General features: G+C 42.3%; 1 protein-coding gene across 1 annotated transcript in view; it reads left to right on the forward strand.

The window, feature by feature from the left end:
• XKR4 (XK related 4) overlaps window positions 1-15,452 on the forward strand; it is a 438,409-nt gene extending 422,957 nt beyond the window's left edge. The window contains exon 3 of the mRNA XM_053559593.1: window positions 12,595-15,452. Within this exon, the coding sequence (XP_053415568.1) occupies window positions 12,595-13,541 (947 nt within the window). The 3' untranslated portion in view covers window positions 13,542-15,452. The remainder of the gene's footprint in view (window positions 1-12,594) is intronic.
• Window positions 15,453-18,196: the final 2,744 nt, after the last annotated feature.

The raw sequence follows: 18,196 nt of genomic DNA on the forward strand, positions 1-18,196 counted from the left end.
GCCACCCGCGCTGCACCCGTGAGCTTCACTCTCCTTGGTAGTGTTTACCCTGGGCCCGTTGGTGAGGCAGGGTTCGTGCCATCTTGCCACATTCCCGGGCTCCTTCCGAGTCCTTGAAGCATGAACAGCTCTGAACACGGGTGGCCAGACGGAGCTTGATTCTGGACGCCCGGGACCCAGACTCGCTCTCCCAGGCATGTGCTCCGTCACCCTTCCCCTAAATGAGCCACTAACGATCGATATTGGTGATGCTCACGGATGATTTGCAGCATGTGGGCCATCAAATTCACACGCATGGCAGACAAGGAGGGAACTTGGGGACACAGGGGAAGGAGGAACAGCTAACAATTCTGTCTCAGACACGCCAGTTGGCAGGGTTGGTGTCAGGCTGTCCGGGGGAGCTGGCCCTTCCACAGTAGGGCAGAATGAAGCGCGCAGGGGCAGCCTGGACCCGGGCACCATCTTGCCCCTTCACTTGGCAAATGCCTACTTGCTTTCCAGAAACCAGTCAAGAAGTTTATCAGGCTCTGGTGCCTGTACTCGCTGTCAGATGCCTTTAGGTGTAAAGAATACATTTCCAAGAGGTTCATTCAGGCCCAGACTCCACTCTGTGTACAGGATCCGCTGATACCAAGAGGTTTCCTGTAGTTTTGTTTGGTTGTTTGGTTGCCTAGCTGACTGGCCACAACACCCTTGGCTTCAATCCAGAATCCAGACAGCCCCTCCTAAGCCCATACTATAACCACCTGCAAAGCCTTCCCAAATCACCAGGTTTCACAACTGCCCCAAAATGTTTCAGGGCATGTAGTAAAAAGGGGAAGAATTTTGAACTCAGAGAAATGTGGATGTAACCCCTGATTCGGTGACATGTCGATGAGTGAGGTGAGGGGCCAGAAAGCTGAGGTCCACGGGCCAAGTCAGCCCACTGCCTCTTTTTCATCTGTTCAAGGACCACCTGTGTCTGCTTTCCCTCTACAACAACAAAGTGGAGTGGTTGTGACAGAGACCAATAAGGCCAGGAAAGCCCAAAATACATATCTGACGCTGTACAGAAAAACTTTGCCGCTCCTGAGTAAAACTATTTCACCTCTCAAAGCCTCACTTTGCTCATCTGTAAAATGGGCCAAATACTTACATTGAAGAAGTGAGGCTGCGAGAAATAAATGAGACACCAAATGTGAAAAAGTCAGCCACATAGCAATGTCTGCTACATGTTAAGATCTTTAATTATGATTATTTTAATCCTGCTGTTTTCCAGACATGTTCCCTCAGGCAGGTAAGAGAAGGACACAGCTTTTCTTCCTGTTTCCCTCTTTATTTCTCTTTGTTTAACCCCATTTCACCTCCTGGCACCTAAAGTAGAAAAATTGCAAGAAAAAATATGGAGCAGTTTTAAAAAATTAATTCTACTGAGCATCTCAGGTTATTTATTTTATGTCTGTCAACTAATAATATTTTATCATCATTTTATTTTCATTGTAAATTTAACCATGCAATATACAGGAGTATACCAAAAATAGGACTTTTATCTTCTCCTATATGCAGCATCACAGGATTTTTTTTTCCTAAAAGAAGCATCACTTGGATAGTTTCAAATCCCCATGCAAAATGTTTGTCTTCTTAGAAAATTTAATAAAAATCTAGTTTTTGTAATGAGATGTAGCTGTGTGATATTATCTGAGATCTAAAAATTAAGTTCACAGATTCATCCCAGAAAAAGTGCTGCACACCTCATTGCTGAATATCACTACAGTCACCTTTGAAGTGCTCCCCTTGGGAGGCTGTGCACTGACCCCAGTGCCTACTCTACCCTTCGAAGCAATTCTGGAACTCTTTTTCTGAAATGACCAGCAGAGCTGTCATCATATTATCCTTCATGTCCTGAATGTTTTCAAAGTGTCTTCCTTTCAATATTTCTTTTATCTTTAGGTAAAGAAAAAAGTCATCAGGGGGCCAGGCTGGGCGAAGGGGGTGGGGGTGTTCCAACACAGTTATTTGTTTGCTGGCTAAGAACTTCTCACACACCGTTGTTCATCAATGAGCTCCTTCAGCACCATTTTTGCACCTTTCTCATGCCAAGATTTTCAGTTAAGATTTTCTTATTTGTCTATCAATGGTAGTCTGCTATGCTTCTCACAGTCAGCTGGTGATTTGACAAATTTTTTCAATATTTCTTCAGTTCTACTCATTACTGGCCTCCCTGACCCTTTCCCTTAGTGACACTTTCTCTCCCCTCAGAAAAATGTCTAATCCATTTGTACACTGCCATTTTCTTCAAGGTATTTGCTAAACTTCTGTCCTTTAACTCTCCTTCTGGACGGGAGCCTCCGTGCAAAGCTGGCTCCAGTCAGCCATCTTGCCTCCGCCCCCTTCTTCAATGTATTATTCTCATAAACTTGGACTAACATGTCCCTCATTTCACTTCCCCTCTTGCCAAATTTAACAAGAAACTTACTAATGTTTGTTCGTTACTCTAATTCAAGCTCTGACAGTCTCAGGATGGGACACAAAAAACAGACAATAACAATAATGAAGGCCACTCAGCAAGACACCACACGTCATCATAAGCACAGCTGTGAGACACTGATATACCAAGGTCATACATCCTCATCAAGTGGTTTGCACAGTGCTGCCAACACAAGGGCACAATGGCAGGTTCACAAACTTAATCGTCAGACCTTGTATTCAGAAGGAAATAACTTTCCACATTTGTTAAGGAGGAGAGACACTTTACTTCTTCCAACAAGCCCCTTCAACTATTTTTATGTCTAAACATTTTTAAAATTTTAATTCAGTGCTTCCCTTATCACCCCCTTGGCAGCCTCACAATTTGCCTTGCAAAGAATCAGGACTCCTTAGAGTGGATGGCTGAAAGGATGTATATCCCTACCAAAACTAAACATATTAAAGCATTTATATATTTTTAATGAAAACTATTACAAGGTTTAAAACAGAGATAAAGTAGCTTCAGTGCAAGAAGATTGAGCAAATCTGGTACCCAGTGGAGTTTGCATTACTCTCCTGGCCTTCACCCCACTCAGCGAAGATTAGAGCATCGAGGGCTTCGTGTTTTTTTCATTTATTACCTCCTTTCAGCCAGATGAATTAGACATGATTCCAGCCAAGTGGATCTGCTGCTTTTATACTCATGACTAAAAGACGAACTCCGAAGATGCCGTAGAAACAGGCAACCATTCTGGCTCTGAATATGCATTTTGTGATGCTACTCTTAGGTTCTGTGGCTGACCTCAGATTAGTCACTGTTTGTACTTAGATGAAAATCCAGGAGACTGGGAGAGCTCTCTTAGCTCAGAAGGAGGGGGGAAAAGTGTGGCTTTCCCTTCAGGTACTAAGTCTTCTGTACTATTTTGTGAAAAGAATTCCCAACCCAGGATCCCTTGTCCTGGGTAGAAGTATAGCTCCGGGGGCTACAGGAGCCCATTAGGGGGCAGAGGCCTGAAGAGTGAAGCCCTCCAGAGGCATGTCCAGCTGGCCACCCTAGCACTTCATGAGGCCCACCTGTGGAAGATCTGCACACTGACCGTGCCTGTCTGCGCCCCCTCTGCCCATGTTAGTGAGGAGTAACTCCCAGTCTGCTGTGCTCATGGGCAGAGTTTTGGAACCTGAGGATTCCAATGCCCATCCTCCTCATTAATTATATGAACCTGGGCAAGTCATTTGTCTTCCCTTCGTTTCTCCATTTCCTTGTTTGCAAAACGTAGTACTTAGCTCAAAGCATCAGCATGAGATTTAAATTAGACAAAGGATGTAGGTCCACAGCACCTCACTGTGCACAGAGCAAGGGCATGGGTGCTTTTAGGAGCCTCACATGCACTAAGGAAATGACAAAAGTTCTTGACTTCAAGAAACCAATATCACACCACTGTCTAAAATTCAGTGTTTTCGTTTGTTAATTTATTTAGGGACAATGCCTTTGGTGGGGACGGAATCGATGGTGTGTGTGAGGAGAAGATACACGTGTCATCAATGGTCACATGATAATCTTCCCTCCGTAGCCAAGGAGGGTTGTGTTGTAAATCATCCATTCCCAAACTAGGGCTGAGAAGATACTTTCAATTTCCTCCAAAGAAGTTAAAATCCACAAAAAGGAGGAAGAAATGGGGAGAGAAGGGAAGTCGAGACATTTGCAGTGAAGATGGTGGGAAGGGAGGAAAACAAGAGGAGAAGAGTTTAGACACGCCGAGTGGCCAGGGTCGGGGACAGTGGGGAGAAGCTGTAGGTCCTGCCCTCCCGGGGGCACAGCCAGCCTCTACACAGACACGGAACGACAGCAGCCAGGCTGAGCTGTACTAGGAAGAGCAAATGCGGGGTGCTCAGGGACAGCAGATGCAGGCTGCAGGAGGACAGGCTTCCCGAAGGAAGTGAGGGATGTTTCAACTGAAAGATAAGCAGGGATTCACTGGAGAGAGAAGCTTTTCGAGGCAGGGCACTGCATTTCCTGTCTCTGGGAAGAGAACTAGACGTCAGTGTGACTGGAACACAGAGAGGCAGGTGCAAGATGAGGCAGGAGAGGCCGGGAAAGGGGGTGCCTGACAGAGCCCCCCCTCAGCCCTGGCTGCTTCCCTGGGACCCGCCCTGAGTTAGCACTCAGCCTGCTTCTCCGGCTCTGTCGGCGAAGGGAAAGAACTCAGTGAGAACCTCTGAGTTGATTCTGCTTAAGGGTATATTTGTTGTTTTTATTCTCTCTGCTTTGGGGTATGTTTGAAATTTTTCATGACAGCACATTTTTAAGTTTGAAAACAGATGCAGCCCTTTCTCACCACTTGCAGTTTGGTTCTAAACACAAGCCAGCCACCAGATGTTTCCCTGAAGCTGTAACCTTTCGCTTGCCAGTTGCAGGGGAAGGGTATGCCCTCCCCAGAGAGAAAGAAAAGACAGGTTCATTCTCTTTGTTGAAGAATCAAAGAATTAGAGCACTTGATTCAATTCCCCGAACCTCGTACATCTAGGGAATTAGGCTATAAATCTTATAAAGCATTCTCTGGGGATTTCCAAGATTTCTTGTTTACACTCAGACCACAAACAACACGACAGGAGGGCAGATTTTATTTCACAGTGTTTTGGCATTTGCACCTCAAACTGAAATTGCAAAGAAACAGAACAGGGGAACAATGAGGAATTATGCAAACCTTTTGAATGTTTCAGTCCCTCGCTGGTTCTAGTTCTACATGTGGAATATTCTTTCTTCCTTTTTCTTTTCTAAGTGCCAATTCTTAATATATGTTGGGCTCTGGGCAAGGCAGAGGGGACAGGAAGGTGAATAGGTGCTTATCCCTGCCTAAAGGTTCCCTCTACTGAGAAACATAATAATTAAGCAACAACATAAAACATAATTTGAGATCAGGGCTCTGAAGGAAGAGGAGGGGCTACTTGGTTTGGAAACCTGTCCAAGGAGAGAACTGCTTTACACTTGGGAGCCAGGGAATGCCCCTTCCTAATCTAAAAGCTTCAAAATCAAAGAGATCCTGGCATCACAATATTTTCAAGTGTCTAATATCCCCCTACTAACCCCTTATCTATTATTTCCAAGAGGAAATAATATTTAAATTGACATGATAGCACTTCTGTCCCCTACCCCCATTGACCATATTCTAAGCTATCATTTTCTATAGTCCTAAGACAAAGAATTCTCTACACCTCTCAGTAAAACTGCGTTTAGACACAAATTGAAGAAATATTATAGGAAAGTCAGTTACTCATGATGAAAAGCCAAGGTTAGTGATGTTGAGCCTTTATAATGGGAACAGCAGTGTCAAAACCAAATCCATATTTGGAACAAAGCTGCAGGATTCAGAGCAGAGGTGCAGAAAAGAATAGCTAGAGCCTGGGCGGCGCCTGTGGCTCAGTGAGCAGGGCGCCGGCCCCATATGCCAAGGGTGGCGGGTTCAAACCCAGCCCCGGCCAAACTGCAACAACAAAAAAAAAATAGCCGGGCGTTGTGGCGGGTGCCTGTAGTCCCAGCTACTCGGGAGGCTGAGGCAGGAGAATTGCCTAAGCCCAGGAGTTGGAGGTTGCTGTGAGCTGTGTGATGCCGTGGCACTCTACCGAGGGCAATAAAGTGAAACCCTGTCTTTACAAAAAAAAGAAAAAAAATAGCTAGAGCCCGCCAGGTGCAGTGGCTCACGCCTATAATCCTAGAACTCCGGAAGGCCAAGGCAGGTGAATCTCCTAAACTCAGGAGTTCAAGACCAGCCTGAGCAAGAGTGAGACACCATCTCTACTAAAAATAGAAAAACTAGCCAGGCATTGTGGCAGGCACCTGTAGTTCCAGCTACTTCGGAGGCTGAGGCAAGAGGATCACCTGAACCCAGGAGTTTGAGATTGCTGTGAGCTATGACATTGTGGCTCTCTACCCAAGGCAAGAGACTAAGACTCTATCTCAAAAACAAAAAATAAAAGAATCATTAGAGCTGACCACTGATATTTAAATGGATTAGATTCCTTTCTTGTTTTGAGATTCATTTGTATTTTGGTTTGGCAACACCAAACATTATTTCATTAATAACAACTTTTTTTAAATCAATTATTTTATGTGCTCCATATTATGTGCAAAGGGAGCAGGAAATATGGGAAAGAAAAGTAGAGCGGGGTGAAAGCAGAGGAGGAGGGGACAACGGGGCAGGGAAGGAAGGGAAGGGAGGAGAGGATGTGAAGAGAGATGCCATAAAGGGAGAGACACCCAAAAGGCACAGAACGGAAAGTGGAAGGAACTCCAGACTCTGCATTTGCGTGGACTACATGATACTGATTTCTGTCAGTTCCTTTTGAAATGCTAATGAGCTAACTAGCAAGCATTAGACTGTTGGGGTGAATACCAAGGCTGCAGAAGGACAGCCCTCATTTTGAAAAACCTTTATTCAAAATGAGCAAGTATCTTCGATGTCCCACGAGAAACTAGCCTCCAGCTTACAGAGCCATCTACAATCACTCAAATCACAGAGGAGACAGAGGTAGACCCCTCCTAGTCTAGAATTGCAAAATCAAAATCTTCGATTATAATATTTCCAAGGATGTTATATCCCTTAGAAACCCTTATCCAAAGAAAAGGAATACCTATATCTAAGTATAAAGATAATAGGCTCAAAATGGTGGAATAAACTGCCACAGCAACTTTGTGGTCATGGAGCTGTCGCATTCGAAGTCGATGGGTGGCTCAGGCTGCAGCACAGTAAGAAGGCAAATGCGCTGGGATCAGCTGGACTCGATTCGGCGGCAGAAGGGCTGCAGCAGAATGGCGCACATCATGAACACACCGACTTGGGTGGGCTTTGCAATATGGTATTTCGTCAAGCTACACATAAAACCCTTTTCTTAGAACTGTGGCAGCTTATGTGGAAATTCGTGTTCCCTCTCATTCTGAGAAGGGCGTTACACCAACAATAAAGGGGATAAAGAGAAGAATTATGCTCTTTCCACAAGAAAGCAAACACAGTCACCTACAGCAAATTGCTTCCAGGGAATCTGTCTAGACCTGGGTGATTTCAGGTAAACAGTCAGACACACAGTTCAAGGGCTCGGTAAGCCTAGCAGTCGGGATGGGTGCTTGCTGCCTGCTGAGCTGCAGGAGTTGGCTTGAGATGTGGTCAGACAGGCTGGGAGGGGAAGAGGACCAAGGACTGCATCCAAGGAATGCCACAGCTCAAGGACAAGCAGATGACAGTGGAGAAATAAGAAAGAAAGAAGGAGAAACAGGAGACAAGCCTGAAAGAAAGGAAGAGATGAAATCAAGTGAATGGCATTTCTTTTTTTTCTTTTTTTTTTGCAGTTTTCGGCCAGGGCTGGGTTTGAACCCGTCACCTCTGGCATATGAGGCCAGCGCCCTACTCCCTTGAGCCACAGGCACCACCCAAGTGAATGGCATTTCTTGGGATACAGGAGGCTTCTTACATGTTTGTAAGAGCTAGGGAAGGAGTTCTTGGACAGAAAGATGGATTAGAGGGAGAGGCAGAGTAATTGACAGGCCCCTTTCTCAAAGAAGTTGGACGGTGAGCTCTGGCGTGGAAGCAGGACAGCTTACACCTGAGACAAGGGGGAGGCAGAGAGAGGGAAGGTAAATCATTTAACTTCTCACAGTGAGACTTAATTTCTTTTCTATAAAATCAGATTATTGCACTAGGTAAGTTCTGAGGTCTTAGCATCTGTTTTCACATTTTAGGAGCTAATAGAATGTCTTTGAGTTCCCTGTAGTTGTTTTTATAGTTTAATCAGAGGGTAAAGTTTTCATGAGTGATACACTATTGATTATATTGAAAGAAAATACAGATATAGTGCATATTGTTTCACACATGTATATACATACACACTCATGTTCATTCCACGGAAGTAATCTTTATGTTTTAGAATTTTAATGATTTTGAAAACAATATATTGGTCAATGTCACTCACATATGTATTTCTGCCTGGGATCCATCACCTGAATCTAACCATGAAGAAACAACAGAGAAACCCCAAAATGAAGACTATGTCCTTTTCTTTTTTCTTTTTTTTTTTTTAATTTCAGGATACTGTACTCTTTAAAAAATGTCAGCGTCATAAAAGGCAAAGAAAGTCTGAAGAAACATTCCAGTTTAAAAACAATTAAATTATAATACCTAATCCTAGACTCAATTCTGTACCAGATGGAAAACTTCTGGAATGGATATTGTTAATGGGAATTGATGACTTTGGAATACAGATGGTAGATGGTGGATCATAAAAATGTATTTTATCAATATTAAATTAACCAAAGGCAATAATTTTACCATGGTTATGTAAGAGAGTATCTCGGCTTGGCACTGGTAGCATAGTGCTTACGGGGCCGGCCACATACACTGAGGCTGGCGGGTTCGAACCTGGCCCAGGCCAGCTGAACAACAATGACAACTGCAACAAAAAAAAATAGTTGTCCATTGTGGTGGGGACCTGTAGACCCAGCTACTTGGGAGGCTGAGGCAAGAGAGTCATTTAAGCCCAAAAGTTAGAGGTTGCTGTGAGCTGTGAGGCCACAGCACTCTACCAAGGGTGACATAGTGAGACTCTGTCTCAAAAAGAAAAAAAAGAATATCTCTACTGGAAATAAACACTGATGCATTCTAGGGTAAAAGGCTATGATATATGATATATACAATTTACCCTCAAATTATTTTGAGAAAGACACAGGGAGAGGGAAGAACAGAGAGAGACAGAGAGGGTACAATGATAAAGCAGATGAGACCAGGTAACAATCTGGGCAAAAGGTATATACCCTGCTTCCCCGAAAATAAGACATCCTCCGAAAATAAGACCTAGTTACAGGAAAGATAAGATGTCCCCTGAAAATAAGACCTAGTGCATCTTTGGGAGCACACCTTAAAATAAGACACTGTCTTATTTGGGGGGAAACAGGGTAGGTATTCAAAGTATTATTTTTACTCATACAATTCTTCTGTAAGCTCAAAATGCAGTAGAACCTCTGTAGGTTGACCACCCAGGGGGCTGTAACAAACCGGTCAACATAAGGAACTAGGCCCACTGTACTGATACATGCATGTCTGGTCTATGAAAATTAGGTCAACTTAAGGAGGTGGTCAGTGTAGGGAGGTGGTCAGCCGTGGAGGATCTACCGTACTTTCAAATAAAATATTAAAATATACATTGTTAACAGACCGAGGCCTGTATTTCAGCATTGCGCCATCCACATCTGATCCACCACACTACATCAGAAGTTCCAGAGTGCTCTAGTAATAAGGCAGTAGCTTCTGCCTGAATGGGTCTTGGCATTGGCAATAAGCCATGTCATCTGTATTAAGAGCAAAAGAGCTAAGCATTCTCTGGCACGTGCAAATTTATAATGAGCCCCTCTGAGGGACTTAACTCTGAAATGCCCCCACATTTTCTGTTCAGGCATTTACTTGTCTTCTAAAAATTAATTGCTAAACAACACAAAAAGTAAGTCATGATGAAATAGAGAAGAAAAATTCTAATTAATTATTGCCAAAGCAGAGAATTCAAAAACGGGGTGGCAAGAACAGACATGAAATTTCCCTTTGGTTTAGATTTTGTTTTTAATTGTGATATATATCAAGAACAAAGATGACAGAAAGTCTTTATTCTTCTACCGCCAGAATAACATCTTGACCATTTCCTGGAGTGTCAATAGCATAGGCTGACTTGTTCTTTTAAGGCGTGCAATAAAAGTGATAAAGATTACAAGGGAATTTGAAAGAGGCTAATTTTTCTATTCTGACAACAGGTAATAATTTCTTTTCTTTTCTTTTTCCCTGCTTCTTTCTTTTTTTATTAAATCATAGCTGTGTACATTAATGCAATCATGGGGTACAATGTACTGGTTTTATATACAATTTGAAATATTTGCATCAACCTGATTAACATAGCCTTCACGGCATTTTCTTAGTTATTGTGTTAAGACCTTTATATTCTGCACCTAGTAAATTCCACATGTTCCCTTGTAAGATGCACCATAGGTGTGGTCCCACCAATTACCCTCCCTCCACCCATCCTCCAACAGGTAATAATTTCATGATGCTGTGTATTTAAAGTTTCTTGCTGTCCTTTCGCTGCTTGGGAAGCAGGTTTAAATATCTTCTGGTGCAAACCGGTAGAACCATCCAGACTGCCTCAGGCGGTCCCTTTTCACAAGCCTGGCCTACACTGCGTCTGTCTCCCTGCAGGCAGCGCTGTGCATGGCGCTGTCCTGGGGGAGGCCAGCGCACCAAAGGAAGGGACTTTCCTGTGCAGAAGCCAGGAGGGGTTTCCCTTTTGAAAGTATAGACAAAGCGCTGTCTATTCCAATTTGCAAACGGTGCAGATGAGGAGCCAGGTATGACCAGCTTCTATGCCAGACAAAGGTGTTGAAATTAAAATTACACAACCTTTTGTTCTTAAATCCCAAACCGATAGTGAATACGTTGTTCACATAACCCTTATCCCGTCACCTTTGTTTCCCATTATTTCACGGTCTTTCTTCTTTTTTTTTTTTTTTTTAACTTTTCTTCCCTCCATCTCTTTTCCCTCCTGAATTGGCTTTATAATTGGTGTTGGTGTTTTTCATTGCGTAGAAATTAAATCATCACAAGCTTCTTTGTGCGCTGGTCTCTAGCTGACCTGCCTTATCAAAAATAACACCATAGCTGCCTCTGATTTACAATAACAGAGAATTTTTGTGCCGATCAGAGAAAAAAAAAAAGAAGAAGAAGAAGAAATCCAGAAGGTCCCAGTATCACGTGTCTGGCTGTTGTGCTGGCTTTACTGGGAGGAAGTATAAGAACCAGCTATTGGAAAATAATATCTTTATGAATAATTGTTCTTTGGAGTTACCTTACTTAAGAAGGATGTATAAAAAAATAAGTCATGATAAAGATTATAGGCAACAGCTTTTCTCTACAAAATATTTTTTCATAAAAAGTACCGATTGCATCATAAGCTCTCAGCAATCAATATGCCTTCTATTATTCCCAAAAGGGCTTGGTTATAATTAATAATATATTTTCAGAAAAAAAACTGACCTTTAAATACACAAGAGCATTCTCATTTTCTTGGGTCTTGGTTCAGCTCAACTTTAACCTGCAATGCAGATTGACATAATGTTTTGGTGACAGAGAGTTCCCCAAAAGAAATCAAAGGAGGCCAGGGCTTTTAGGTGAGCCTGTCCATGTCTGGACCATAATGATCAACTTGGAGACGCAGGAGATGGAGCTAGAGTAGAGGAAAGCAATGAAATTTGCATTTAGGATTTGGAAATTTACTCCAGAGGGAACACTAACCATATGGGGTTAAAATAATGATAAAAGAAGACAAGTGATTGAAAAAGTTTTACTACTCTCTTTAATTTATGAAAAGCTTTAAGATGACTGACAATGAGTGGACCTTTCTTCTTATAAGGGAAAGGCAATAAAGGACAGACAAAAGCTGTAGAAAGAGAATGAGATCACGTTAAGACAAACTGTACCCCAGGTGTCACCAGAAACATCGCCAACGATGCTATATGGATACCCTTGCTTATTTTTAAGAAAGCGTAAACTCTCTTGTGTGAATGAGCTACACTAATTCTTGCTTAGAATAAAAAAGGTAAGCTAGCTAGTCCCATAAACTTCTGTGATTATGTATCCCTTTCAATCAGAATCTTAAAGCTGACAGGGAGCCGTGGTGATCATCTGATTTATTAACGAGGATCCCTATTTAAAATGATTATCCAGGGTCATGCTGGTAATAAGTGGCAAAGTTGGAGCAGCAGCCCAAACCTGCCAGCCTCCAGTCCACAGTTACTTTCCCACTACACACAACCAGCTCCTTGGTATATTTACACCAAATACATGGAAAGTTAAATCCCGCCCCACCTCTGGGTTTCTAGGTTTCACAGCCCATGCTGGAATCGAGTCATATTCCCATCACTTTCATTCCTTCTCCATATGGCTGGGACCTTGGAGAGGACAGAGGCTGGAATCCCCGTGTGAGTTAAAACTCAGAGGAATTAAGCGCCTTCACTGGGGTCCAAGCCAGCCTGTACCAAACCCCCAGTTCCGTGTGACTTGACTTCTAGGGAGCATGGCTGCCTCTTCCCTTTGACAGACTGTCTTCCTGTCTCCCTGTTTGTAGGTTTCACAGCAGCAGCCTCCCTCGTGTCCTTGGCCTGGGCCTTGGCCTCTTACCAGAAGGCGCTTCGGGACTCCAGAGATGACAAGAAGCCCATCAGCTACATGGCAGTCATCATCCAGTTCTGCTGGCACTTCTTCACAATTGCCGCCAGGGTCATCACCTTCGCCCTCTTCGCCTCTGTTTTCCAGCTCTACTTTGGGATCTTCATCGTCCTGCACTGGTGCATCATGACCTTCTGGATCGTGCACTGTGAGACCGAGTTCTGCATCACCAAATGGGAAGAGATTGTGTTCGACATGGTGGTGGGGATTATCTATATCTTCAGTTGGTTCAACGTCAAGGAAGGCAGGACACGCTGCAGGCTATTCATTTACTACTTTGTGATCCTTCTGGAAAATACAGCCCTGAGTGCCCTCTGGTACCTCTACAAGGCTCCCCAGATCGCAGACGCATTTGCCATCCCAGCCCTGTGTGTGGTGTTCAGCAGCTTCTTAACTGGCGTTGTTTTTATGCTGATGTATTATGCCTTCTTTCACCCCAATGGACCCAGATTCGGGCAGTCACCAAGTTGTGCTTGTGAGGACCCAGTTGCCGCCTTCTCTCTGCCTCCGGAAGTGGCCACAAGCACCTTACGATCCATCTCCAACAACCGCAGTGTTGTCAGTGACCGTGATCAAAAATTCTCAGAGCGGGATGGGTGCGTACCTGTCTTTCAGGTGAGACCCACGGCCCCATCCACTCCATCATCTCGCCCACCACGGATTGAAGAATCAGTCATTAAAATCGACCTGTTCAGAAATAGGTACCCAGCGTGGGAGAGACATGTTTTAGACCGAAGCCTGCGAAAGGCTATTTTAGCCTTTGAATGTTCTCCATCTCCTCCAAGGCTTCAGTACAAAGATGACACCCTCATCCAGGAGCGGTTGGAGTATGAGACCACTTTATAAAACCACTTTAAAAAACAAAAGCACTTGCAGGAGCCACAACATCCAGATGAAGGGGTGACAGAAGGGCTGTGGCAATAATGACACTTCATTCTAGAGTAGGGGAACGAGCAGTGGTGACGTTCCCAGTCTGACCATCATCACGATTGTCGTTGGATCCTCTGCTGGTCTCCCTCCAAACCAGCAGTGCCCAGGAGTCACCAGAATGGACGGTGCCAGCTTAACATGACTCTCCATTCCTACCAAACTCCTCCTGCACTGTTGTGGGGGCTCCCCCTAAACAGTACTGTTATTATGGAAAATTTTGCCTCTGATCCATAAGATGTTTTGATGGAGTTAACTGATCTTTGCATAAAAAGAGATTCAGTCATACACACATAACACACACACAGATAACACCCAGTCCTCCGTCAAAATAGCTTAGGTGATTTTTCCTGATGCAAAGCTCTGATTCCCCCAGGAATATAAAAACAAAGAGAGGGAAAATATATCCCTCAAGACTCCAGGAAAAAAACAATAGGACTGCTTAGAAAAGAATTCATAACCCATTTTCTTATTTGGAAACCTATATGTGTGTGAAAAGCCTATCTAACTGACAGCAAACTCAAGTGTGTTTACACATGCATTAGCATTGATGGAGTGGTTCGTTTTCTACACATTTCAGGATTTTTTTATCTTACATTTTCTGTTGAGAACATTCTTTTTGACAGAAATCCTATGCAGCACAGGTATGGCTTTCGACAAGACCAAGGAGCGAGATAATTCCTTGATGTAAATTAAACGATACCCATGGTTCAGTGTTCAGTTGCAAAAAGGTAGTAAGTACTTAAAGAGGAAGTAGGGGGGAGGCCAAATGGGCATCTGATTCCCTACCATGTGCAGCTCCCCTTGGAACGTGAGGGCCGAGAGATGGAAGAAGAATGGGCCGGAGCCAGATCTGTCTGTGGTCACAGAGCCAGTGGTTCTGTGTGATTCCAGGAGCAATTTCAAGAGACGCCAGGCTGCTCCTTCCTAGTGCCAAACACCTCTAACCACAGGACTGAAGTGCAAGCCCCAAAAAGCTGAGATGAGTGGTGTGAGCCCCCAAAAAAACAGACAAGAGAATGAACAATCAAGTTCTCCACTGTGTACAGACTTTCCCCCCATCCAAGGTCAAAGTGATGTGTCTTTTAGAGGCTTTGGGACACTTTTTAGTAAGTATAAGCAGACAAATGCAATGAATATGCTATGAGAAAACCCTTCTGAACTGATAGAGGACTTATCACTATATCCAGCTAAGATTTGTATTTGAATCATCTGTAAAGTCACACTCTTACAACAAGTTTCTGGGTTTTAAATACCTCCGTACAGCAAGTAAACGTTCCCCGCTTTCTGTTCTCTGTCCTCGGTCATGGTGCTTTTTGGTTGCATTAAAAGTGCCGGTCAAACTTTGATAGTATTTTTTTATAGTTGGTGCAGAGTGGAATAACTCATGGATTATTTCGATATTTTTGTAATAAAAATATAGGGTATACACATAAACATCATCACTTTTTTTATAGACCTGGAATCGTTTAAAATACTTTAAGCATCATAATTACTTGGGATGTCAGAAACTGGTCCACAAATTCCATCCGCCTGCCTCGGCAGATTGAAAACATTTGTCTCTTGCAAGACCACCCTGCTTTGCAAGCTGGTGCCCCCAGGAACCTGGCCAGGGGTGCTATCAGAATATCAGGTGACGAGAGAATCAGCTTAACTAGTAAGGGCTTGTCAAGACTGGCCAATGTTTCCCAGGAAATCAAAGATGTAAATGATTGCTTTCATCCATCCATTATAACAAACCTGACCACAGTGGAAGATGTCTTAAACTTCCTTCCTTGGTTTTATAATATATTAACCCAAATGATAGATTAAATACTAGTCAAGTCACTAGAAAAATAAAAACAAAAAGTCAGTTTAACTTAATTATTCAGTTATTTGGACTGTCCAATTCAATTAAAATAGTCGAGTTCCATAGCCGCCACCTGTAATGGGTGTGCCATCCAGAGACTGCTGTCCCCAAGATGACGTCCACAGGAAGGAACCGAGGGCTCAACCTAGGACTTCTTTTGATACCAAACCCCAAAGCAATTTAAAAAAAAAATAGACAATTTTTATAAGTAGATACACTTCTTAGCACTCCTTGATTTGATCCTCCAAGCAAGATTGTCACTAAAAAATACTAATATTTTGCTGAGATGTGGAAAAATTACCCAGTCACCAGTAAAGGCCCAGGAGGATGCTCTTCTTTGTCAGCACATGGTGAAAACATCCCGCCCCCATTGTAGAAGGAAAAATGGTTATTTTGGCAAATTCTTCACTTCTGTGCAAAACCATGAGTTATTAGCTACATTATTTCCAAGACAACTTTTAGCTGATGATCTTTGGAAATCGAGTTTCTCAGTTGAACTACACCTCTGAGTCCATGAGTAAATCACAGATTACAATATGATAGTGTCAACTAACCAACACAAACCCAACAAGCCCCATCCTGCTTCGATCATGTAAGTTCTGACTTATTTCTCAACTTAATCCCTCCTTTAACATGTTAAGAGTCAAAATGAGTACTATGTAATTTAAAAAGTTATGTCCTATGCTTTATCATGGAGGTGAGATTGGGTGTACAAAGAGGGTGTACAAAGTCAGAATTTTTAAATGATTTCCCCAATACTGTAAATACTCTGTTATCCAACATACTTGAAGATTTTACTATTCTCATGAGCCATGAATTCATGATATAGAAATGGATATATCCACCACGGATATATCAAATTTTTCAAAAACTACAAGAAGAAAAAAAATGTCTTTAGCTGCCAATCATGATGTAATCTTGGTTCCATGATTCCAAAAGCACTACCCTGCCATCAGACCAATGTGGTAATAATAACTTTTATCAATTTTTAGATGCACCAGATAACAGAGAATTTAAAGTATTAGGATTTAAAGAGACATCGTCAGTGTACAAAAGAATAAAGTTTGATTTTTGTATTTATATTTCAATTCTAAGATTTCCTTTTCCATATCCATTACACTCAGAGAGCAAACAGAGAATCCAATAGGGATGAGCCTAGTTAGCATATAAATTGGAAATGCTGGGTCCTCATCTGTAGCCTCAGACTTGCAGTGTCTGAGTCTACTTTGATTCCATTGCAGGGAGGATCTTTTGTTGGGACTCTCTTTTTTCATAAGATCACAGTTTCTAAAGGAAAAATATCATAATTTTTTTTTTTACTTTCAAGCTAGCATTTCTAAATGAAACCATATTTAAAGAATATATATATACTTAATATATATATAATACATATATATGTATGTATATATCTTAACCATACTGACACTTTTATGTATTTGTGTGGAGGAAAAAAAAATGTCCACGTAAGTCAAAGTTTAATCCCCCAAATGACTATGTCCTTTAAATCTTCTTTGCCCCTTTGCATTGCCCTACTAGCCTGTGTATTATCTTGTTCAGTAACATTGTCTTTGCACTCGGTTACAATTCATTTAGGATGAATGCTGTTAACCCAAAAAATACAATAAATTCTTCTTATTGACATGGCAAGAATATGTCACTCAAGTATTAGCAAAAGATAAACTGAAGATACAAATAAAATGAAGTTAATTATTGTTACTTTCTAATGCCCAATTTATTTTGCTCTGTGAATAAATGAAGTGATTGTGCTAACCAATTAAAAGTGGATGGGAATAATTGGAATCTCAATAACTGTTTTAAATATATACATATAAAAATATAGACCTAGCTGTATACACTTATTACATGTGTGCATACATACACACACACACACACACAGAGCTTTCCCAAATAAAGTAACAGAAATGAAAAAGATAAACGTATCCTGCCCTTTGATACCTATAAAGTGCTATGTTTTTGACACATGGACCTTTAGATAGGAAGCTTGTTCATACTCCTTTTGAAAATCAACCCACGCCTCAGCCCCTGTCTACAAGATAACAACACGCATACAAACTTCAGTTGGAAATACCTGGGGTCATTCAGTGCTTCTTGGAGTGAATGAGCTTTATCACTCCTTCAGGATCTCATCCTTTAAACAGCAGAATAGAAGAGTTTTGTGTCATTTCAAAGTTTCTTTCTCTGAACAGATTGAATTGAGTAGAGAAAACCTCTAATGTCCTTACCAGGATCGAGTAAGGTTACACGTTTGCTTTTAAATGTCCCAAATGCATTGAGCGGAAACGTTTTCTGACACAATGTTTAGACAAGAATCCAGAGATTTTTTTTGTAATGAACCATTTTCTAGACTAAATATATGCTTCCATATGTTTTCCACACATCTTTGCCATTAGCCATCAAACTGTTTCTATATAAAGCTCAGATGAGCTGCCTGCATTTTTAGGTTTCTAAGGAGAATTCCTTAAAGCCTTTTTAAAAATAGCTCAGCCTGTCTTTCAAAATATAGCTCAGAGGATGATGGAGGTGCATGGTGAAAACACAGCAGACCGGCTGGTCACGTCTGTAATTTCAGAGATGGGTGCAGATCAACGTTCCTTTATCTCGGAAGCCATCAAAACGATCACCTCTGTCAGCTGGGACTCCGACCGCTTCTAATGTCACCTGATGCTCAAGTGTTTCAAAATGGCAAAGGATGGGCAATTTCACG

The sequence above is a fragment of the Nycticebus coucang genome, chromosome 13, assembly GCF_027406575.1.
Source record: "Nycticebus coucang isolate mNycCou1 chromosome 13, mNycCou1.pri, whole genome shotgun sequence".
NCBI classification, from domain to species: domain Eukaryota; kingdom Metazoa; phylum Chordata; class Mammalia; order Primates; family Lorisidae; genus Nycticebus; species Nycticebus coucang.